The sequence below is a fragment of the Melozone crissalis genome, unplaced genomic scaffold, assembly GCF_028551555.1.
Source record: "Melozone crissalis strain CALT ecotype California unplaced genomic scaffold, PUWL_Pcris_2 ptg000062l_1, whole genome shotgun sequence".
Taxonomy (NCBI): Eukaryota; Metazoa; Chordata; class Aves; order Passeriformes; family Passerellidae; genus Melozone; species Melozone crissalis.
The window spans coordinates 1,866,353-1,891,525 of record NW_026535840.1 but is presented as its reverse complement, the minus strand read 5'-3'; the positions used below and the strand labels follow the sequence as shown (position 1 = coordinate 1,891,525).

At 45.3% G+C, this 25,173-nt stretch overlaps 1 protein-coding gene across 1 annotated transcript in view; it reads left to right on the top strand.

Annotated features, from left to right (window-relative positions):
• Positions 1-1,257: 1,257 nt before the first annotated feature.
• Positions 1,258-25,173, top strand: part of TET1 (tet methylcytosine dioxygenase 1) — a 54,698-nt gene continuing 30,782 nt past the window's right edge. Inside the window, exons 1-3 of the mRNA XM_054288458.1 lie at positions 1,258-1,376; positions 8,454-8,504; positions 22,230-24,759. Of these exons, the coding sequence (XP_054144433.1) occupies positions 22,275-24,759 (2,485 nt within the window). The 5' untranslated portion in view covers positions 1,258-1,376; positions 8,454-8,504; positions 22,230-22,274. The remainder of the gene's footprint in view (positions 1,377-8,453; positions 8,505-22,229; positions 24,760-25,173) is intronic.

Here is a 25,173-nt window from a genome sequence, read left to right as displayed (position 1 = left end):
CTCTTTAAACAACATTGAAGTAGAGGACATTGAACAGCTTGTTAAATGTATCGATGCAGAGACATTAATTTTGAATTCAGGGTATGTCCCCACTTTATCTTCAGATCTAGGAAAAAGCACAGTTGATAAAATCTCTGCTGGAAGCTCTGGACAATTCTCTGCAGGTTTTGTTTCAGAGTTGCCTTCAAGCATGGGAATCTCTGCTCTCGCCTCAGCAAAAGCCATAAATGCAGATTTGCCAGCTGACTCAAGACTGCAGCATAATGATTATTCATCACAGCTGGGAAGTGTCGGAGCAAGCTTGAATTTGGTTCAGGACAACAACGTGAACACCAGCACTGAAGCAGCTGAGGCCTCAGGGCCATGCTCTGTTAAAAATCCAGCTGGTGATTACCCTCTTCCATACTCATCTCTGCTCCCTATGCTGGAGAAGAAGAAGCGGAGGCGGTGTGGGGTGTGCGAGCCCTGTCTGCGCAAAACCAACTGCGAGGAGTGCAGCTGCTGCAGGAAGCGCAAAACCAGCCACCGGATATGCAAAAAGAGAAAATGCGAGGAGCTGAAAAAGCCACCGCCGCCAATCATGCTGCCTTTTGAGGTAGGACAGAGGAGTTGCAAATTAAGTCACTCTTCTGAGGCTTGAGGTGCATCTTAAAATTGTGCAAAGGGAAGTGCTGGCCGCATGACAGCTTCAGAGAGTTCAGGGTTCCCGTTGGTGCTAACAGGTTGTGCAGTAACTTCCCCTTGTCAACTACAGAGGTTAGAGTGAGCTGGAGTCAGTCTTGTTCCTGTTATATAAATGTGTCAAATCAAAGGTAAATATGGCTTTAACTCTGTGTCCCAGATGTTGGTATGTTGGCCAAAACATGTTGGAGTGCGTAAATGAGGAAGACTTAGGCACAGAATGCGGGAAGGAGGGAGATTGAGGGGAGTCTTAGGAGACAGTGAATTACAAGGGAGAGTGTTGGTATTTCAAAATACTGAAGGCTAAAAGCTAAGGAAGGCATGTTTTCTGCTCTTTGGTTCAGTTACAGTAATTTGCTTGTGATGACAGATTTGGTGGAAATCAATTTATAAACTTCAGGACCAAGTTGTAGCTGCATTTTCACCTTTCGCATCTCTCTGCCTTTCTAATTGCCTGTTCTTCTGTTTCTCTCATTTCACTTCTCTTTCCTCTCTCCCTTTCTCTTTTACGACATTCCCCATACATCCTTTCTTTTTCTGTGTTTCTTACTCATTTTTCTGACCCATCAGCCTTTTATAACCCAGGTGATAACTTTTGGAACAAAGAGGAGGGGAAAAAGACAGTCTGTATGCCCATGTGATAACAGCACTGACCTCCTGAGGGATTTCAGTTTCAAGATCAGGCTTTGAATCAGGTAAGTAGGGAGTTGAAGGTAGATTTCCCACATCCCAACTGAATTCCCTGAGCTGCAGTGAGACTCTGCAGTGCTGGGTCCTGCTGGGAGTGTTCTCCTCACGGGATCCAATAGTACTTGAAGCACAGAGGGGAGAGGCTGTCTGGGTAGTTAAATCCCATCTGCCTTGGGATGTGGGAAACTGAGGTTCCAGTCTCTGCACACCGGCTGTGCTCTGAGAGGAGCAGTTCCATGGAAATGCTGTGTTCTTACAGCAGGTAGGAATTCCTGTCAGCTGCAGAGGCTTCAGGAGAGCTCCTGCTTGCCCTGCTCTGTGCTGTGCTCACCAGGCTTGGCAGAGAAGTCCATTCTGTTCTCAGGTAGGCAAGCACAAAGCAGAGTCCTGGAGCAGTGAGGGGATATGGTGTATTCCCCTTTGTGGGGGGAGTATATTTTAGGGTATGATGTTTAGGGAAGTAGGCTTAAACAGTTTGGCTCAGAATTCATTCACAAACCTCTTTCTGTATCAGCTGCTCCTTAATGCTCTTAAAAAATAAGTGAGGAGAGGGACAGCTGTAATGTGACTTCAGATGGATATTAAAACAATAAAGGTGGTAGAGACTCATCCTGACCTTTTACAGCAAGAGAGTACTCACATTGTCCTTCTGTGTATTTAGTCAGTGGGATTGAAGAGAAGTTCATGGGAGAGGGTTTGTGGAGCTGAGGTAGGAAGGGATGTAAAAGCCGTGTTTTAGAAAGGGTTTTGGCAGGGTCAGTGAAAGGGAGCACTCCAGCTTTTCTGTCAGCCTTTGTTTTCCAGGCTGAACATACTGCTTTTCTTGTTGCTCAGCCTGACCTACTCCTTGCAGATTAGCTTTGCCTCTTCACCTTTGTCCTCTCTGGGCACTCCTTTTACTTTCTTTATGAGAGATTCCTTGTTTTTATTCTTTCCTTTGGCTGCTTTTATTTCACCTGAGTGGTCGCATTCTGTATGATACATTCAGAGCTGCACCAGAAGCCTCCTTCATTTCTTGTTAAATTTTGTATGAAATTTCAGGGTGCTGCATGGAGGAAATGAAGTATTCCTGACATTTAAGAACATGTCAGGTATTTTCTTACAAAATTGTATTTGAATGAAGCCTGGTGTCTTTTCAGATATTCCTAGAAAGAGGCCTTGGTTCATTTTCAGTCTCTAGAAACTGCTCTGAGGAAATGAGAAAGTATTTCTACAGTGTTGTATCAGCTCTTTCAAGGTGTTGGGGGATGGGGAATGCTGTCACTCAGTTTAGCAGCTGTCCTTTAGATAAGATTGCAGGGAATTCCATTGTTTTCCCAGACTGGTAGTACTGGGACTCCTGTGGCAGCAATGTGTTTCAAATAGAAAGCAGCTGAGGAAAACCCAAAACTGGAGGTCTCTGTCCATGGTATGGAAAGTGAACATAAATAATGAAATGAGATTGGCTTCAGTGTGTTCCTTGTTCAGGAGAGTCATGCTTCTTTCTCTCATGTTGGTGGAATGTAAGCATTTTTTGGAGGTGATTCACTGGGAGGAGGGTGTAGGGGGATAGAGCAGGAGCATAGTTGAAATGTTGCTGTTTTGCCTTAAAGGAATTATCTCTCCCCATTCTAACTAAAAAATGCAGAAGTCCCAGTGAAGTCAGTGAGAGCTGTGTGCAATAAATGGCTTCATAGCTACTGTGGAAAAGAAAACCAACACTTTTTCTTTCCTAAGCAGCAAGCAGTCCATATCTGCTGCTTAGGAGTGGAAAGGTGTTGGTTTTCTTTAAGATCTGAGGTGGATTTCCAGTTGCAGGGAGTAAGGCCTGGCTGGTGGAAGCCATGAATGTGAACTGAAGTGCATTTTCCAGCACCCATGCCCACGTGTGCAGCAGCACTCGGCCCTTGGAGAGTATCAGCTGCATGTTTGGAACTGGCAATAGTTTGGTTACTGTTATTTCCATTAATTCACACATCATCCAGATAAAGTTTTGAAAACTGTATTGGATTTAAAAATACCATTTAAAAATAACAGCCATATAAACATTAGGTGATACTGTACCTTCCTGAGTGTAATGGGTTTTGCAGGGATGTGACATCATGAAAGTCTGGATATGAGGCATTGTGGGCTCAAGTTCCCAGCCCCTGTGTGAGCAATATTGTTGTATATAATGCCCCTCTTCCTGAGGAATTCACACTGTGCCTGCTTGGTTTGGAGCTGGTAAAGAAGAATCCTAAAATATATAAGGGAAAAACATTTTCTTGCTTATTGAATTTTTTGAAAGGGCAGCCCAGTAAATAAAATGTAAGGAAGCTTTCATAAGAAGAGGAAAAAGGCTTTATCTTGGGTTACTGTCCCTCTCAGAATGAATAATGCAGGAATACTTCACAGTGAAGAGCTTGAGATGCTTACCCACACAGGATTATGATGCTGCCGCATTTTTGTCTTATCTTTAAAGACTGCTGTTTTCTGAAACAGCATTGCAGTTACTGAGGGCTTTTTACAGCTATTTTGTTCCACTACACTAAAGCAGCACAGAATGTGAAAAATATAAAAGCTAAAACCTGAGGCATCATTTTGCAGGGCTTATCAAGGCAAGGTGGCCGTGCTTTAGGGTCCTACCTAGTCAGGGAGCCCTCTTGAGTTGAAACCATCTGCTGTGGAGAGCTTTAATTCCTGTTAGAACTAAATAGCTGGATTCAGGGGGACCTGTAGTCAACAAACTGGCCATAAAAATGAGGTCACTGAGTGTTAGTTCACTTGGGTTGCCCAAGGTGTCTTGAGACATCTTATTTAATTGCTGCAATCTGAGTAATATGAAATATTAAATAACAATAAGGGCCTGCTTGTCTGTGGGTGTTTAACACGCTGCTGGAAAACCCAGACATATTGAAAAAGGATGCTGCAATTCAAGTTGCTTGGGAGCTTTCCAGCAGCCATTCCTTGAAAATGCTGAATGAACAGGAACCTTTCACAGCTACTATCTGTCTTAATGCAACTATTTTTGGGGAAGTTTCTCGAGGCTTGAGAAATTAAATTTCTGTTTAAAACTTAAAAAGGGGATGAGAATTATTAGAACATGTTGGTGGTAAGGGATTTTTGCCTGATGCAGACCAGGGGCTTGAACTTTTGTCTCCCACATTTTATCTGTCTCTTCTTGAATTTTGAAAGTTTTGCTCTGCTTTGGAACAAAATCAAGTGCTGAAATCTGAAAGAAAAAAAAAAAAAGCAAAATGGAATTCTTGTGTTCTAGCCAGGCCCAGCTATAATCAAGAAATTTAGACTTTGTGGTATTTATTTTACAATAGACTCCAGAAATATTTAAGCCAGTTGAATTTTAAAGGGAGTGCGCATAAAAGCACTCCTGAGTAGGGTACTTGAGAGTTTTGTAAGGGGTAGCACAGAGCCAGAGGAGTTTGGGGAGGTGTGTGATGAGCAGAGCTGCATGCAGCCTTCCCTACCCACAGATGCAGGGCAGGGAGCTGGAGCTGTGCAGTTCTCCTGTATTTTACACTGACACTCATTCTGTGGGAGTGTAAAATAATCCCAGCTCCCAGCCCTTTGCCATGGCTGTGTTCCTGGGCGGGGACCATAATGCAGGCTGAATTACAGTGAGGAGGATTAGTGTGTGCTCCAGTTATTTTCAGAGGCTGTATTTAACAAAAATTGCCTCTTCACTGCTCCTTATTTTCTGTGTAGGTTCTCAAACCTTTAAGGGGAAATTATTTGAAGAGGTTTCTTTCCTTCCTTGTGTCCGAGGACCTCTAACATGAGGTTACAAGGAAACCTGACACTGCTGTCCAGTGCATGCACCAGTCTGGGACTCAATCACAATTTGGGATCTTGGGTTTCTGAGCAAACAAAATACTGTTCATTTTCCCCCTGTATTGAGAAGCATCCAAGTAGCCAAAACTACCAAGAAGAATCAGATCACTAAGTGTGTGTGATTTCCACTCTCTCATTCTTAATGTGCAAAAATGACCCTTGCAGGTGTGGGGTAATTTGGGGGAAAGAATACAAATCAGTCTTTTAATTTTGCCTTACCCTAAATCCTATTTAATGCATCATTCTGATGCAACAAATTAAGAGCTTAGATACAAGGTAGCATCAGACAACAAAAAATGGGTGACAGCTTTCTCTGATTGAATTGCTACACTGGGGAATGAGTTGTGTGAGCATTTCTGCTGTTTAATTGATTTGGACCAGTAAGTGGACAATAATTCCATTACAGTCTAGCATCAGATGAGAAAACAGATTGCAGTTTGTAGCTGATGAGAAGGTGTTCTTACTGGTTTTTATATTTAGTGCATAAATCCATGGCCAACATTCTGGTTTAGATGTCAATTGTTGGGAATTCAGGGAATGCTTGGGTGCCTGCAGTGTGAGATCTGCTGTGGTTGGTTTGTTGTCCCTGGTTAGGGAATGAGGGCTCGCTGTGACCCCTCTGATGTGTGGAGCAGGTGGAGTTGTGGGGAAACAATTGTGTTTGATGTTTATATGGTGGCCAGTTCCATGGCAGTCCGTGTGCAGTAATTTGTTCAGCTGGGTGCTTGTGAAAAACGCCAATCACTTGGTTTTAAAACTGTAAAAGTTTAATAGTAATAAAATGGTTATAAAAATAGTAACACAATTAGAGGAATAATAATTTGGACAAATTGAATTAGGACAATATGAGAAAGTAGAGACAAAGCATTACAGAGGTCCGGGTACCTTTTTCTGGGCAGCAGGAGCCTGAAAAAGGAGCCACGTTAACAAAGGATTAACCCTTAAAAGCAACAGCCTGTTGCATATTCATACACCTCATACATGGTTCATAAATTCCACTCAAACACAGGATTCTGTCTGGGCAGTGTCAGCTTCTTCCTTTGAATCCTGTCAACTTCTTCCTTTGAATCCTAACAGCGCCTTCGAGGCGGGAAGAAGTTAATTTCTTCTGATAAGAGGGCAATAAATTCTTTTTCTTGGAAAGATTTAGGTATCCTGGCAGTGCTATTTCACTGCAAGTCCTTTCTTTAAAAAAAGTATCCTAAATAGCATAGTTTCTATTTTAACATTTTTTAATAACCCAAAACTATATTTAACACACTACTTAAGAGAATTCATGCAGCATTACTTTCTAACACAACGCATATAATATTCATTTGAATATTTGTGAAAAGCCAATCATAAAATATATGCATTTTTCACAGTGCTGTAGGAGTAGGTGAAGCCAGAGGAGTCTGTTGGAGCAGGGCTGCGGTGGGCGCTGGGCTCCCGGCCCCGGGCTGGGACTTTGGAGGGGCTGCTGCAGCCGCGGCCGCTCGGCTGGGGAGAGCAGGGGCAGGCAGGGCCTGTGCTGCGAACTCCACCGGGCAGCGGCGATTTCACTCTTGGCGGGGCGATCCGGCCGTCGGTGCCCGGTGCCTCACACCCGGTGCCCCTCAGGAGCGGGTCGGGGCTGTGCCGCCCGCTGCCGCTCAGGAGCGGGTCGGGGCTGTGGTGCCCGGCGCTGCACGCCCGCTGCCCCTCAGGAGAGGGTCAGGGCTGTGGTGCCCGGTGCCGCTCAGGAGAGGGTCGGGGCTGTGGTGCCCGGTGCCGCTCAGGAGAGGGTCGGGGCTGTGGTGCCCGGCGCTGCACACCCGGTGCCCCTCAGGAGAGGGTCAGGGCTGTGGTGCCCGGTGCCGCTCAGGAGAGGGTCGGGGCTGTGGTGCCCGGTGCCGCTCAGGAGAGGGTCGGGGCTGTGGTGCCCAGAGCTGCACACCCGGTGCCCCTCAGGAGAGGGTCAGGGCTGTGGTGCCCGGTGCCGCTCAGGAGAGGGTCGGGGCTGTGGTGCCCGGTGCCGCTCAGGAGAGGGTCGGGGCTGTGGTGCCCGCTGCCCCTCAGGAGAGGGTCGGGGCTGTGGTGCCCAGAGCTGCACACCCGGTGCCCCTCAGGAGAGGGTCAGGGCTGTGGTGCCCGGTGCCTGGCGCTGCACACCCGGTGCCGCTGAGGAGAGGGCCGGGGCTGTGGTGCCCGTTGCCCCTCAGGAGAGGGCCAGTGCTATGCCGCCCGGTGCCTCACGCCCGGTGCCGCTCTGGAGAGGGCCGGGGCTGTGGTGCCCGGTGCCTGGCGCTGCATCCCCGGTGCCGCTTAGCAGAGGCTTGGGGCTGCACGCCTGGTGCCTCACGCCCGGTGCCGCTCAGGAGCGGGTCGGGGCTGTGGTGCCCGGTGCTGCACGCCTGGTGCCCCTCAGGAGAGGGTCGGGGCTGTGGTGCCCAGTGCCCCTCAGGAGAGGGTTGGGGCTGTGCCGCCCGGTGCCTGGCGCTGCACCCCCGGTGGCGCTCAGCAGAGGCTCGGGGCTTCACGCCCGGTGCCGCTCAGGAGCGGGTCGGGGCTGTGGTGCCCGGTGCTGCACGCCTGGTGCCCCTCAGGAGAGGGTCGGGGCTGTGCCGCCCGGTGCCCCTCAGGAGAGGGTCGGGGCTGTGGTGCCCGGTGCCGCTCAGGAGAGGACCGGGGCTGTGGTGCCCGGCGCTGCACGCCCGGTGCCCCTCAGGAGAGGGCCAGGGCTATGCCGCCCGGTGCCTCACGCCCGCTGCCGCTCTGGAGAGGGTCGGGGCTGCGCCGCCCCGTGTGCGCACGCGTGCGGGTGCGCGGGGCCCGTGTCCTCGGCTGACCCCGTTCTCCTCGCGGCCCCGGCCGAGCCCACCGACCCTGGCCCCGGTGCCCGCGAGGGGCGGCCCGCACCGCCGGGGCCGTGCCCGGGACGCGGCGGGTCCGTGCCGGCCTTTGCGGGCGGCCTTTGCGGAGCCCCTTTGTTCGGGCGGGCGGCTGTGCGGCCGCCGGGGGGCGCTGCGCGGCGCTGCGCGCTCCCGCGGGGCCGCGCGCGGCCGCCGCTGCGGCAGGAAGCAAAGATGGCGGGGCAGGGGCGCCGCCGCCGTGAGGGGGAACGCGGGGCGCCCGCCATGTGAGGGGCGCCGCGGGGGCGGCGGACGGGCCGCCGGGAGCCGCCGCCGGCCCGTGCGAGGGCCGCGTGTAAAGCACTCGGGGTACTGCAGAAATATCGCTGTTCCATAATAAAAATCGGAGGTGTCCGCCTGCCTTTGTGACCACAACTTATATTCTGCAATTTGATGTTTTTTTAGGTCCTAACAGAAAACAAAAGGCCTCAGAGGAGGAAGCAAAGAGTTTTAAAGGTAACCGATGATTGCTTTGATATTTATCCCCTCCCGTTTTGAGCAGCATTTTCTTGTCATAGGGCCCAGGAAGGCAAAGGGTTAAAGGCTGGGTAGCGGCGCTTTCCAGCTATTAAGCAGATTAGCTAATTTTAAAAGCACAGAACATGTCCTTTCTTTCCTCTTTCTCCTCAGCGTGTTGTAGACATATTTGAACCTCCCTGCACAAGTCTGCAGACCAAAAGTTTGCTTTCCCTTGCATTGAACGTTCCCTTTAATTTCTTCTGCTCCTAGTTTTATACTTTCAAACGTAACAGTTAAATGTTTTTAGCATACAGGTTTTATGGCAGCTGAAATTTCATGGGGGAAGTCAACGTTAAACTGCGAGCCAAGTTAACAAAAGTGGAATTTTTACAGTTACTTTAATGAAGTTTTGATATTCTCCCTTTCTTTAAACTTCAGAATACCTCAACTGAAACTGAAAATCCTGTAAACTTACAATACCCTTCAGTTTCAGTGGTAACATATTCCTTCCACACTTTTAAAATGGCTATCTTTCATGATAACAAAAGATTGGTCTTTCAAATGCTAATATCTTAGTTTTTATACCAAAATACAGACTTGTTGCACTCATGGCTAATGTTTTGGGTTGTTTGGGTTTGTTTTTTTAAGTAACAGGTAGTATATTGGTATTGCTTCTCTCAGTTAATCTTTAGACTGTTTTGAATAGAAGTAAGTCATTAATTCTGTTGTTGCAAACTAACATGTTGGAGGGTGAATGGGACAAGTAAGGTGGATGGTATGGGTAAGATGAAGCTAGTGAAAATGCAAACAAAAAGTATGTTGTTAAATTTGCTTTGTTGAACTATTCTAGCTAAATGTAATAAGATAGTGTGTATTGTTATTTAGTATTGTTTCAGCACACTAAAATTTGAGAAGTTATTGGATATAGTATTTATAAATGCTGACTGGTCTGTAGTATCATTTTACTTGAAATCATCCCAATTTCTTAACAGTTGTGTTGTCATTGTTACAGTTACAGAAAGTTTGGTAAGACAAACCAAAGTTAAGATTAAGTAAGGAGCAGATAACTTGTCCAACCTGAAGGGTGTCTGTCTTTTCTTGTGGAGTAGTTGTGCAAACTAATTGTGGTTTTACAACACTGGCAAATATTAGTGGGCTTGTTCTGCATTAAAATAAGCCATTGAAATGTTTGTGTTTTTGTTGTTCTGGGTATGATCTTAATTATTCATTTTAATGCTGCTGCTCTTTGTAATATACCACATGGGTATAGCTAAAACTTGAAGCATTTGCTCATTCTGTCTTCTGTGCTGTTGACAAATGCAAAATAAGGAGTGTTTGTAAAGGAGTCAGTTTATGATGTGTAATTGGTGTGAAGAGTGGAAAATGTGGGTTTTTGGTTACAGACAGATGGGTGTCTGTCTGCACTCATGGCTCATGGTTGGTCTTGAGATTTTCCTCTCGAGTGCCTTTTGCCTCTGTTTGTGATGTGGTGGCCCAGCAGGTTGCTATGTAATAGGAGTCTGTCATTCCTGTCCTTTCCAAAAAACCTTCTGAAGAGTTTTTTTCCACCCTTGATTCTTGAATGGAAAGGCTTGTCTGCTTCTGTGTGTGTAATATCCATGTCAGTCGTTGGACCTGGGCTGGTTGTGTTTGACTTTTTCTTTGCTGAACCGATTCTGTGATATTTCCCTTTTGGTTTTAGGTACTGGGTTTGTGTTTTCTGGTATTTGTATTTGTTTTGTGGTGCTGGGGTGTATGTCCTAAGAGTTGGTCTCCTTGCATCCAGTAGCTCTGGAGGCATCTCATGGAATGCTGCATTGGGGCTGGTGGGGCTGCCTTTGGTTTTGGGTGGGAGAAGTGAGGCTGGGCACCTGAGTTACACTGCAGCTCTGTCAGCTGCAGCAGACTTCCAAAAAGCTGCATGCTTTGCACACTTCTTTCCTAGGGCATTTTAGAAATGTGGCATTGTGTTACCTGGCTCTAACCTGCTTTCTGCTGTTGCTGGGACACCATTAAAGACCATGACAAGTGGTGTTGTTCTCTCTGTTGAATTATGACTTCAGTGTTTGACTTTATGATTGGTAGTGGCTGAGGGCATCTGGCCACTGACATTTTCAAAATTCAAACAGGATGTGTCCTTTTTAATTTGTATTTTCTTCAAATACTATTCTTAGGCTCCTTAAAGGAGGATTTGTCGTACTTTCTTCCAATAATACATGGAGCTCTGGGTTTTTTCCCAACTCTGCTGAGTTTTGATAGATGCACATTTATTTACTTAGAGGGTTCATGTTCTAGGTGTGCTGCTGAGGACCAGGCCATTCCCAAATTCTGTACAGGGGAAAAGAAGCAGTGCTTTCCAGGTGCAAATGGGTTGGACAGATGAAAACAGGGATAAAAGTGATGCACACTATTACACTGTACCTTTTGTGTACTATTTATAGCTTTCTATACTCCTGTCTTAATGCTGCTTTCTGGTTATTGGGCAGCTTGTTTGGGAAATTCATCTGTGCCATAAATACTGTATTAGGTTCTCCATGTTTATTTTGAAAGAGCATCTGAAATATTCATCACTTCTAGCAGGCAAGTGCTCATTAAAGAAAGGAAGCTTTGTAAGCTCCCAGTAATGGATACAAGGGAAGGAATATACTTAGTTTTCCTTAGGGTTTATATTGTGTTCTTTTCCCAGTTGAGCAGACACTTCTTTAATTTTATTCCTGCTAATGGAAAATCTATATAGAAGGGATTCATACTTAAAAATTAATTTGCCTGCATTTCCAAAGTCACATTTTACATCCTGCTTCACTTGCCATCATCCTTTTTAGCCATTTGCTGGTGCAGAGCTCAGAAGAACAGGGCAGTTGCACATGACCTCGTGTTGTGGTGTCAGGGAAATCTCCAGGAGCACGTGCAGGAGCAGAGAGGAAAGTGAGGAAAGCTCCCCACAGAGGATCAATGAGACACAATCCATGGTGTTAAACTCCTGGGCTTCTGGGGAGCCAGCGCTGCCTTTGGGTGGCTGCAGGGCTTTGTTGCCCTGGTGGAGATTGAAGAAACCCAAAACAGCAACAAAACAAAAGGAAGGAGAAAGAAAGGGAGGGGAAACTAGGGAAGAGCTGGGAGAAATCCTGAGTGAGGTGTGCAGTGCTGGGTGATGCTGTGGCTGCTCTTCACAGGAGCAGCAGCTTTCACTGCAGGCTGGAACAGCAGCACTGCAGCTGTGGTGTGTGCACTGCAGGGCTCAGACAGGACCATCTGCCACAAAAGTGAATGCTCTGCATTTACACACACACAGCAGCCTGTCCTCTCATTCACAAGTCCAGCAAACCCCTTCTCTTAGGAAAATTAAATGTACAGCCCCATTTTACTATAGGGCACTGATTAAACTATAATGCAATACAGACAGCACCAACAAAACACTGAGAAAGGAATTCAGTAAGACACAAACCACTCAATTGTAAGTCAGCTCCAAAAACACTGTGCTGTGTTTGTGCATCAACACTGCAGCAGTGCCCACGGTGCCTGCTCACCCTCTGCAGCATCCCCTCAGCTGAGGGCAAGCCAAAGCCACACATGACTCAGTATCCACAACTTTGGGCTGTTTATAAACACCATACCAGGAACATCAAAGTTTTATTTCCATCAAGGCTGCAAATAGCTGATTGAGCACCCTCTTAATGTTTCTTTTCCAGATGTGCAAAGCATAGTCTTGTAAAAAAGCAACTTGAAAACATTAAGTTGGCTTGGCAGACCTGCTGTTGCCCTTTTTATGATGCAGTTTTAGTTTTGCAGCTTAAAGAAACGAAAAATACACTTTTTTGATCAAGGTCATACATGTGTTAACAAGGTTTAGAAATACAAGTGCTAAATTTCATGATGGTGCTTGGAGGGACCAAGGATTGAACTGATTTGGAACATTTATTCTAAATTATGGTGTATATTTTTAGTGCAGAATATCTGCCAAAATTTTTAGCTGGATGAAATTAAATTTTATTGCTTTTTTCCCTTTTGAACTGAGATATGAGCAAGTCAATGGATGGAGTGGCACTGCAGTGGAATTTTACAGGGAAAGAAGGAAGAATGGTACAATACAAATTGGAGAGGATGCTGTCCAGAAAGGACTTCTCATATTTTGTTGTGGTGTTTGTTTTTTTTTTTAATAGACATTATCACCTTGGAGCATATTCCTTCAGTAAATCCCAACTGAAATTGCTTTGAGTATGGATTGAAAGTTTCTTCTTGTTTTTTACTCCCTGTCTTTTTGCTCCTGTTTTTTTGATAGGTAGACCTTACTTTTGGTATCAAAGCATCCTACACAAACCAGTTCACTTGTATTTTTAAAAATAAGATAACTAACTTAGCTGTTACTTGGATTTTTTCCAACATTTTTTGAAAGAAATGTTCTCTTTTTCACCTTTATCAAGCTGAATGTACACCTGTTTAAATGGGATTAAATCTTTAATATTCTTTGCTTTTGTTAGAGTCATGCAACCCCTTGATGTGAGCAGGCATGGTTGTGGTTGTGGTTTAGCACAGGGCATTTGCCCCTCAGCTTTCCAGCACTTCCACATGAACGCACTCATGAACATGGGAGGCACTTGCATGTTGTTTGTGCAGTTCAGCCAGCACCACTCATGGATGTGGATGGTTTTGAATAGAGCCCTTACAATGAAAGCCTTTGTAAGTGATCTGTAAATTATTAGTCCTACTCTGTTTTCTGATCCTTGATTTTCCCAGTTTCTGGTGGAGTGGGAGCCTGTTCCTTGGGAATTCTTTCCTGGTGTGCAGAGATGCTGTGCTGCCTTTGCCCCATTCCTGGAGGGCTCCCTGATTCTGTGCAGCTCCCTCTCCTGCACCCCTGTGCTGCTCTTTGCCCCACAGCTCCCCAAAACATTGAGGGAAGAGAGGATAAGTGCCCTGGAGAGGGAACAGGGAGGAGCAGGGATTCTGGATTAACTCCTTCACTGCTGGAGCAGAGCAGTTGTGAGCACAGTGCCCCTCCTCAGGGATTGGTGGGGTGAGGCCCGGCTGAACCTCATGGTCACAGTGGTTTTGGAGGGGTTTGTGTGTTTTGAATCAGGATTTATTTGTAGATCTTGACTCTCATGGTCTGTTTTAGTGTAGAGCCTTCCACTTCATTGTATTTAGAAGTGGAGCTTCAAAAAACTAGAAAATGTGTTTGTGATCAAAAATGTCATAAAATATGCAGTAAAAGTAGCATAGCTTTTGGAAAGGGAGGAAAGTGTGCGTGTGGAGATGAAGGTCAGTTGTGTAGGTATGTTGTTTGATACATTGTTTAGATGTTCTTAATGAGCAATTACAAAATAAACACAGGTTTCTCTTCCAGCTGTGTTGCTTTGTTGCCATTGTTTGCATTCAGTACTGCATAATGTGCTTTATTCCATTCTTGTCCTTTCTGTGTGTGATGCAGACACTGAAATAACTGAGCTGGCTCTGCCAGTGCCAGTGATCAGTTCTCAGTGTGCTGCTGGCCATACATTTATTGACAGTAACACCTAAAAAACCCTTTGGAAATGGCTGCTCCCTGGTTAGGATCTGATACCACATTGCCAAGCAAGGTTGTTTATTGCTTTTAGCAGTTGGTGTGGGAGAAAACCATTGAGGAGCCCTAGACTTACCTGAGTGGCAGCAGACTCAACATTTGTGGTTTGTTTTTTTCTTTCTGCCATGTTATACCAAGAGTTTTGTTTAGTGTTACTGATTATGGGAAAGCTAATTTAATTGATTCTATGACAGCAAACTTTCCCACTGGCATTAGCAGGAGCCTTGCTTTTCTAGAGACCAAGAGATCTGATTTGTACTAAAATAAATTCTTAATTTTAGGATTTCACTGGGGAGGTAAGAAGAATTCATGCTTTCTTTTTAAATGTTAAATGTATGAAACTTAAGTGACATGAAGAAAAAGGAAGACAGCATTTAATCAACTAACAATAATCCCTTTTCATTCATTTCTGTAAAATTAATTTATAGACTATAGACAACAAGGCTGTCCTTGTTGTCCTAACAACTTTAATATTGAGCCTTCTAGAATATTAGGGGTTTTTGGAGCTGACTTACAATTGAGTGGTTTGTGTCTTACTGAATTCCTTTCTCAGTGTTTTGTTGGTGCTGTCTGTATTGCATTATGGTTTAATCAGTGCCCTATAGTAAAATGGGGCTGTACATTTAATTTTCCTAAGAGAAGGGGTTTGCTGGACTTGTGAATGAGAGGACAGGCTGCTGTGTGTGTGTAAATGCAGAGCATTCACTTTGTGGCAGATGGTCCTGTCTGAGCCCTGCAGTGCACACACCACAGCTGCAGTGCTGCTGTCCCAGCCTGCAGTGAAAGCTGCTGCTCCTGTGAAGAGCAGGTGGAAGTTACAGTGCAGATTCTGCCTTGAGCTTTACTTCAGCCACAGGTGTGCAAGCTCTCAGGCAGAAAAGGAATCACAATTTGCCATTTTTTAGGCTTTTTTGCCTCATGAGAGTAAGCAAAACATAGACGAAAAATCCTGAATAGGCCTGCCTCATAGCCTGGTGCCTTAAGAGATAAGCATGACTTATTTCTTTTTTCTTTTTTAATCTGAGTTAAGCTGCTCCTGTCACTGAGTTTTCTATTTCTAAAGAGTATGTTACTCCTTTTTATCTTGTGGCCCGTCATCAGCTTTAAAACCAGGCTGGAATGGTGTTGTGTGTTCTTAGTAGTTCTGGTCTGAGAGCTGCTACCAACCTGTAGTAACTTGTAAATGATGTGATTGCCTGTACAACAGGTGGTGGGGCACAGACTGTGGTCCTAAATTAAGGAGCTGAATATCTTCCTGCTTAGATTACAGGAACTGTGGAAAGTTATGTTGTTAGTTCAACACTTTGGATCTTCACTGCACTGAACCTGAAGAGAAGTTGTCTCAGTTTGGTTCACATGTGGTAAACCCAGGAAAGACCATTATGAACACTTGTTCTTGTGCTGGGAGGTTGTAAAACTGTATCCTTTTGTTTGGCTTAAACATAATTTTTTAAAAAGATAGCTGAAAGAACTGGAATTTGAAAATGCCCATGGATGAAAAGTGTATCCAAACATCTAACAAGATGCTTTAAAAAATTCTTTGCTCGCTCTGTCTTGTTGCAAAAAGTGCACCATAGTTCAAGGGCAGACTTCTCCAGCCTTAACTTAAAGTCATTGAGTCTTGTTAAACTTTTGTGTGCTAGAACAAGGAGCCCTCTGTTATCAGCATTCTTTTCCACATAGACTGAGCAGGAGTTTGTGGCTTTTCAATTTTCTTTCTCTTTGCTAAATTGGAGAGAGTGAGTAGAGATTGAACTTGAGGCTTTCACTTCAAGATGTTTCAGTCCTTTGTCATTCCTGTGCTCCTGGGAGCCCTCTCCAGCATATCAATGTCTCGCCTGAATTGGGGATGCCAGAGCAGGATGCTTTATTCTGCCAGCAGGTGCAAAAGTGCCAAGTGCAGGACTGAAAGTAAGCACTCTTTTCCTAATGCTATTGTTATTTATGCACCCAAGGATCTCAGTAACCCTTTCAGCCATAAGGCTGTGAGGAGTTTCTGTAGTTACTGTGCAGCTGTATTGCCCGTGTTAATGTGCCCCTGCTTTCCAAGGTGCAGTCCCAGCCTCCTGCTAACACAGAATGGCTCTCTAGCTGTAATGAAATGGCTGGCCTGCCAGATTCATTTATCAGGCATCATGTCTGTCTCTGAATGATTAGCTGTTTTCTAGGTGTTAATTGGCTGCTCTGTCAGATTGTTGCTAAGGAGGCTGCCCATGGCTGTGATTTGCTCCCTGAGCCCCTCTTGGAGCACTTGGTGATTCTCCATTTGCAGGGAAGGGCCAGGCAGCTCTTCCTAAACCCTGTGCTGATGGTTTCATAAATGAGTGAACCACAGGAGACATCAGCTGGGGTGGGCAAATTCAGAGACTGCATTTCTTTCATCTCTGCCTTTGAGCTAAAGCACACTGGGGCAAAGTTCTCTCAGGGAATACATATTGTTGCAGATTGTATCATTTTTCTTTGCTGGCTTAATTGAGTGCTGTATTTTCCAGAGCTGCCAGGGTCTCTTTGAGTGCTTGGTTTCAATGTTGATGACAAATGATTGAGTAATTCAAAACACCAGTAAAAAACAAGCCAAACCAAACCCAAAACCCAAGGAAAACAAAAATGACCAGGCAAGCTGCTTGTTTATATTTGCTTCTGTGGCAGAAAAAGTGCTGTAATGTTTGGGGCTTTTTCTTTCTTAACAAATCAGCTTTGGATGCCTGTGTAGAAGAATGGGGTCTCCTTCACCCTGGTTTCTCTTGCTCCTGTTTGTAGCTTTTACAAGATAGATATAGGAGTTGATGGAAACAACAATTTGAGTTTGTGACTGAGAGAGCCCCTTTCCAGGTAGTCATTCAATAAATACATTTCCATGGGAGCCACCATTTGAAGCCTTTGCAGTCAGAATTAGTATCCTGCAGTTTTTAATTTTGTAGTAAGTGTATCCTTTGGGGTCTGATACTGTAGATCTGAGCAGTCTCACTGAAGCTGTTGCACCCGGTGGGTGGGAGGGCTCTGCTCCGGTAGTGGTGTAGGAGAGAAAAGGAAGAGAACAAAGGTATAAAGACTTTGGGGCCATAATGTGCTAATTCCTCCTGGAAAGAGACAATGTAGATTAAATGGAGACAAAACTGAGAGCTAGGCTGCAGCTTGGAGAATGTTCTTTGCTGTTGTGGCTACCAAAATGGATATAAAAGCAACCAGCTGCTGGAGCAGACTTTGCAGCTGTACTAGGATCCAGTGTGGAACGCTCCTTGCTGTGATGCTCAGGTTGGTGAGTGGGTGGATCGATACTCAGGGAAGCTGGAAGTGAGTGGGACACCTCCAGGAAAGCCTGGATGTCGTGCCCCAGGTCAGGTTCCTTTCCCCAGAGTTGCAGAACCTCTTGTTCTCTGAGTTTCTGTCTAAAGCAGCTTCTGTGGTAAAACTTGTCTGCATGATCCTGTGCTGTCCCTCAGTGCCATCTGTGAACACTGCTCTCTTGCAGAGCAAAGCCCCTTGTACATCAGGCTGTGTTGCATTAACAAAGGGCCCAATCTGTTTCTGTGCATTAATAGTTAGAGAAAATGTGCCTTAGCTGGGGCACTGCAGGGGTGTGGTACCCTGAGAGACTCCTTCAGTGTGCTGGTAGCTGCTTTATTCCTGTGGTGAGATGGATGGGAACATTCCCCAGCTTCAGCTGGGCCCCTGCTCTGCTGTTCTCTGGTTTGGGAGCCTGCCTGGACACCCTGCTCAGGCTGCAGCCTTGGGCAGCACCCCACAGCATGCTGCTGCTGTCTGCGTTACTGCAGTATCAGACACGTCAAGTGGGCAGAAACAGAAGTTTGTTCTTAGTTGTATCGCTGTATCTGCCTTTTAATTAAATCAAAATCCAAGAAGAAAATGTAGCTGTATTCAGGAGGTGACCTACAGCTTCCACAGCATCCCCCTTACATCTGTCTGTTCTAAGCAGTGCACGGCTTCCTGCACAGCACTTGGCAGAAGCAGCTGCCTCTCCCTGGTGCCTGTCCTACCCATGTCCTATCTCCTTGTCCCTGTATTTTGGGCCTGTCCAGTGCAAGTGCTCGATTCTGCTGAATTTCTGCAGGAATTTCTACATGTACCAGGGAAGACAGCAGGAATAAATGACAGAAAATTAAATTGCTGCTCAGCTGGGTGGTGCTTTCTTGCTTCTTGGTGAGGCAGTGATACCTGACTGTTGGACCATGAGCCAAACACCTTGTTTGAATGTTAGATTAAATGCATTTGGGGTCTTCTCCAAACAGTTTTTCTGGAACAGCACTCATATTATATTGTGGTTTTGGCTCTCTGAGGAGCTGCCAGCTCTGTCCCAGCTTGGAGGGACACGTGGGGCTGGCTGTGTGGCTGCAGACCCTGCAGCAGGATCCAGGCTTACCCGTGGCACTGCAGCTGCCAGGTGCTTCTCACCCACTCATCCTTTTGTGCTGGCGGATGTGGTGACCCTGGAAGAGCTGTTCTTTTGGGTCATCCCCGTTTTGGCACGAGCAGGGGGTGCAGTTATTGTTTGGGCTGTTGGGCACTGGGTTCACATGGGACCTGAGCAGAATCTGACAGGGAGGGCTGCCTGGGGGCTTTGGCACAGTTGTTGTGTTACTCATCAAGACTTGCTTCTAGAGGCATTTTATCAGTAGTTGGATAGGACATCATCCGTTATTTCTCATTTATGAGAGTAATTGATCGTGGTGGTGTCCTTCAGTGGAGTGTGTGTTGTTATCACCTGTGGAGGTCTGAAAAGAGACACACAAATCAATGGGCTGCTTGCTGCTCAGATATGGAATTATCTTTGGCTTAACTTAAACATTGCATTTTGATTGGGAGTTGGTGAATTCTGCATTACCTCGGGGGCATCACGTGTTAAAGGAGAAGTTCTAATAGTAAATCCAACTTCAGAATGTCAAATGATTGCTGTAAGTGGCTGTTGGTGTGTGCTGAAGCGTTAGCTCACAGAGGAATTCTTGTGTGTGTATATGTGAGATAATATTTGGTTGAAGTTTCAGTAGAACAGCCATGGCCACAGCAGCTCTGTGATTCCCCATGGCCCAAACTAGCTCAGAGCCAGAGCCTGAGCATGGTTTGTGAGTGGCTGTGTCTCCTGGCAGAGTAGAGCTCTCCTTAGTGAGAGAGGAAATGGCTGCTATTGATCTGCTTTATTCCTCAGCTTCCATTGCATTTGTGTGAAAGCCTCAGAAACAGATCAGATCTGTGCTCACCTCCTGGGACTGCTGTCACTGTTGTTTGGGGCTGTGATATCCTTGGCTGTGCTTCTCATTGGGATTTTCACATGCAGGTTCAGGGCTTGGGGATTGATTGTTCCTAGGTGTGTGCTCACCTCCTGGGAGTGCTGTCACTGTTGTTTGAGGCTGTGATATCCTTGGCTGTGCTTCTCGCTGGGATTTTCACATGCAGGTTCAGGGCTTGGGGATTGATTGTTCCTAGGCAGAGGGGAAGAACCAAATGAGCTCTGTCCCTGGTAATGTGTCTGCACTTCTCTCTGGGCTGGAAATATTAACTGCTCATGCTAACAGACTATCCTGGGGCCTTTTCCGCTTGTGAGGAAAAGAAATGTATCTTTAGTATCCTCTGCAGTTCAGTAACAGGAGATAAAGCAGCACAGTGCTGGAAAGGCAGAGCTTAATTAAAACAATAACAGCTGATTTAATGACAATATTTTGCCTTCATGTGGAAAAATAGAATATGAAATAACTGACTCATGCCAGTGATATGATTCATCTGGGGTTTTTTCTTCCTCATTGCATGTGGGCAGCTTCTAGTAATGTTAGGAAAATATGAAGTATGAAGATTTTTTTTTAGGCAAGTCTACCTTTGCTGCTGGGATCACTGCAGTTCTGTAGGGACACAGCACTGTACCTGTGCAGCACTAGCAGATCATGGAATATCCTGAGTATTTCTGAGCATAGCAGTGCTTTTGATCAGATATAGTATTTTACTGAGGAACAGGCTAGTTGGGGGGACTGTGGTGACACTTTTGTACTGAGTGCTGTCAGTGGATTCTGTATCAGATCTTCTCATCTCTGCTAATTGTGGATGAAGCCTTTTCCTTCCCTATGCCTCTTATTACTCCCAAATTACCAGACCTGAGTTATTAGATTCTTCAATGTAGTGAACAATCCCTGTAATGATGAATGGAATACAAAATGTGGTGTTGTGTTGAAAATGTGCACTTGATGGGGAATTAGTTTTCATCTCTTTGATTTTATGTCTGCAGCCTCCTCATTGTCTGATTAAATAATTTTTAGTAAAAATTTTACATGGTTGGGAATATTCTAGATTGGTAGAGATGTTAGATGTACTTTTGCTTAAGAAAGAACAACAATTCTACTTCTTTCTGAAGTTAAGGCAATTGAAATTCAGCTTTTGTGCAGGTATAGAGTTGTGGGTTTTACTCTTTTATGGTGGACCCTTAAATTATTTTCTGGCACAGTGACAGAGACCTGTGTGATGCATCTACCCCTGCCAGTGACAGAATGGTGGGACCTGTTCAGCTTCTGTGGATCCCTTAGAAATGCTCAGTGACCCCCTGGGTCTGGGAATCACTCACAGAACATCACCAGGATCCAGAGGAGCTCCAGCTCACTGAGCATTAGTCAGGATCTGTGGCTACTGGAATTAAACATTAGTACATTAAATAAGGAATCTTTCTGTATATAATATTGACTTGGCTGCACAGGTGCTGGACATGTTTTTACACATTTCTGTGAGAGGTTATGAGGCCCCTCAGAACATCCAGGATGTGCTGTGGACTCCTGGGGTTGTGCTCTATCAGTTCTAAGGTGACCACTGAGCTCCAGATGGAGCTGCCTTGTTTTTTTGGGGGTTTGTGACAGTTCCATCTCTATGGCTGTAATTAATCATAAATCCATTTTGCATTGATTTTCCTGAGTTTTGTCAGAAGCCCATGCCCTTTGTTGGTATGAGCCCAGAACCATCTCTGAGTTAACTGAGTGGTTCATACTGGTGGGGTTTTCTGGGCACTGCTGTGAGGTACTGTGCCTACACAGGATTCATTAGCCCCTCATGGTGCTGATATTTGATTTGAAAAGCAGTCCTGGTTTTCTTTTAAGTGTAGCTTAAGGTTACAGGGGACTGAAGAACTCTTAAATGTTGCAATCAGATAAAGGAACAGCACTACCCACTGTGATTTAAAATTATTTTTAAAGGAAATTTAATATAAATAAAATCTGAATAGCATAAGAAAAATTGGATTCCTGCCTTAATTACAGTTCTGCATAACTTTCTGCCTTAATTAGTTTTCTTTTTACTTTGTATAACTCCTTACTTCATATCCATAATACTATCTTAAAACCTATATATATATCTATTCTTTCCAGGGCACAATGTTCTGACTCCCTGTAGATTTTGACATTGCTTCAACCACATGAACTGTATAATATCAGTGAAGATGAAGAACATATTTAACAAAACACTAAAATGTAGCACTTAAAATACAGTTTTGAGTAGCTTACATGAGGGACTGTGGAGAAACCTGGACTTTTCCAGCTAAATACAGAAGCTAAACAACTTTTTAAAGAGTAACTTCCAAGTGAGCTGATGTAAATTGGCTTTCTGTCATTTCTGCTTAATGAAATTAAGGTTTGTAATTATTTAAGGACTTGAAACAAGAATGGTTGGTTTGCAGGATTAGCTAGAGTATCCAGCCAAGAGGTATTGGTTAAGCCAGTTTATTGGTCTAGCCAAATGAATGCAATTATGCCAAATTACTGCTGAACTTTGTAATATAATGCCTTGGATTTCAGTCTTGCTTTTGACATCATTTTTTTACCCTTTTTTAATCTGCTCATGCAAGTGAATTCAAAATGGAATCCTTACATTTCCTTCTAAATGCTAACATCCTTTATCTGGCTGTTCATTTCATTAGTCTCCCACCACCACACTAAGCCAGTTTGCTCCTCTGTCCCTCAGCAGTGGGGAAAACTAGCTCTAAAAATGGATAGGGTCTTTAGCCTTCAGGTTGTTTTATAACTTCCTGTTTTGCTTATTTTCCAGTGTCTGTGCCTAATTAGGATATTCCTTGTATCTGTCCAAGTGGGGTTTAATTGCTGTAAATATGAAGCTTCTTATTTTGAATGTGCTCTGAACAGCTGTTACAACAAGGGTTTTTTATTGTTGTTTTATAGGCAAATCTAGAAAACAAAGCAGTCAATGGCCGCAGACCAGAACTCATGGAATGCAGTATATGTGGTCATGGTGAAAAATACAGGGTGAAGACAAACCAAGCGGTGCCCATTGAGAATGTGCTGTGTAAGGAGAAGGAGAGCATGACTGGCCTGGAAGCAGAGAGGTGGGCACATGCAGAGAAGCCATCCTTTGGTGTCCACGTCAATGGTGACATCCACGGAGCTGTGACAGGCACCCAGCACTTGAACCACGCTGAGCACAGCCACAGGGCAGCCCCTCCCTGTCACCTCCCTGAGCCAAAAAAGCCCTTGGTGCCCCCCATCAGAAATGGCATCAGCACCCTGCATTATTCACCACCAGAAGCAGTTCCCTCACTGAACGATGCACCTGCAGAGGAAAGGACAGACCTGACAAGCAACTCCCACATGCAATGGCCAACGGGTGGCACTCTGAGTGACACAGTAAGCACTCTGACAGGCGGCTCTGGCTGTGTTCACCCAGAAAACCAAGGGAATGTTTCAATGAAAGAGGAAAACTGCACCTGCAGCATCTCTGAGTATTCTGATCAGTCAGTTTTGCAGACAGGTTCCAGCTTGGATGTGCAAGAAAGCTTGAGTTGTCCTCTGCTGCCTGAAGGGGAGCTGCAGGCAGGGAAGGATGGCCTTACAGTACCAAGTGTGGAGACACAGCCTGAGAATACTGCACTCCAGCCCACTTTCTTGTCCCTGATTAAAACCAGAAATTTAACTCTGGAGCAGGTTGTAGCTATTGAAGCTTTAACACAGTTGTCTGAAGCTCCTTTAGAAACAACTTCACCAGCTAAAAGTGAAAGTACTGAACATACAGGAGAAACAACTTCCCACTTGCTCCACAGTTTTAAAAGGGATATCTCATCCTCCTTTACATCCTCTGCATTACAAGAAATCAAAGACACTTACTTACAGAATGAGCAGCAGCTCTTGGCTCACTGCGCTCACCCGCAGAAGCAGCTCCCTAATAAGGCAGTGTTGTACAATGGCCAAAGTTCAGTGTCTGAGTTGTGTGATAAACCTGCCAATCCAGCTGGGGGGATGTATAAATTGCAGTTACCCTCAAGAGATACCAAACCTTTATCTGACCCAGCATCTACTGCAGCATCGTTTTCGCGATACGATTCCAGCGAAAGTTGTGCTCCTGATCCACTGCCCCTCCCAGGGTACTGCAATGCTTCATGTGATGTCCAGCATTCAGGGAACAACTTGGAAGCTTCTGGCCAGTTAGAGCAAAAGCCATCGTGTGGTGATGTGAAATTGGAAGGTGGTTCTTTGGTTAAAGAAGGAGGAATTCACAGCCAGGATGAAGAGGACGTGGCCGCACAGCTAACTCAACTGGCAGCCCTGATTGAATCAAACCAGACGAATCCAGAGCACAAGAACAACATAAAGGCATCCCTGCTTAATCTAATATCACATGAGAGGCAGCCAAAATACAACCAAGAAGTGTTGCAGAAAAAAGAATCTGTATTTTTTAGGCGTAATTATAGTTCCTTGCTGTTAAAGCAGAAGCAAGCAACCAATAAGAAAGGAAATGGTGTGCCATGGAAACAGAGACACAGAAAGAAGCCTCAAGAAGCACGCTATCAACAAAATAATCAAAACCAGCTAGAGCTGTTGTCATGCCAGCATAGCGAGTTGCAGGACATTTGGATATCATCAAAACTCCATAAGCTTGGTCAAACCATGCCACAGGACTCCAGGGTAGCTCCATCTGAAAAAAAATCTCCAAGGACCAAAGTACAGAGAGCGCTCAGTCAAAACACTTTAGCATCACAAGAAAAAACTAGATTATTTCTTCCACAAGCACAGATAAAATTCCACAGGTGTTTACCTGAGGCACCACAGGAGAAAAAAAAAGACAGGTTGTTTGGCTGTGAAGTGGTGAATGAGCAAATGAAAACTGTGGGCTCCAGTGACCCACTAGGTGCTGATCCAATGAAAAATGAAGTTGCTGCACGTAGCCAGCACAGCGACCTGTCCTCCCGTAATCCTCTGGCTGGTTCTCAGCTGAAAACAGCATCCTTGTTGAAAAGGCCAACTGAAAACCTACAGATGTTTACAGAAAAATGTAATTCTCAGGTACAGCAAACAGCAAATGTCAGTCAGGCGCCTCCTTTGCCAGCAAGCGTTAACCGGTGTAACCTGAGAGCTAACCAAGTGTGTAGTGAGAGCAAAGCCCATGGGCAGCAGGGCACGCCGCAGGTAGAGCCGAAGTGCCAGGTGCTGCCCGCTCCCTGTGCTGGGGCCCAGGCGCCAGCTTCTGCTGGAGCTCTCAGGAATGTGGAGTGTGTGGGTGAGGTGACTGTTCTGACATCAACCAGATTGGGTGCTGACCACGCCCAGAGCACAGGCGACTCAGGGTGTTCCCCAGCAAAAAACACGCTCAGCAGTTTCCTTGAATCACCCATGAAGTTTCTTGATACCCCTACAAAAAATTTAATAGACACACCTACCAAAAAAGGACAATCTGAATTGCCAACTTGTGACTGTGTTGGTAAGTGGTTTTGCTAACTTTTGCCTGTACGTTTCAAATGGAGGTGTGCTCACGTTGCTTCCTCTAATGTGAGGAGGTGGATGTGACAGCTGTTGCCCAGGGACCAGTGTTTCACCATTGGAAGACAGGAGGAAATTGTCTTTCCCCTCTTTGCAACTTTTGCTTGGTGCTCTTCGGGCCTGCAGAGCACAGCACAATTGAGTAGGTTTGTACTGCAGCTGGCAGGATTAAATCCTCCAGTGAAATTTAAACCTGGAGGAAGGGGAGTTTTTCTGTTCCTTGCTCTGCCATTGCTGACCTGTGCTTTATGTGCACTTCCCTGCATTGCTTCAGGTCATGAATTTGATGGTCTAGAACTGGTTTGTGCCTGAATGGGCTGGCAGCAGTGTCCCTGTGTATTGTTCTTGTTGCTGA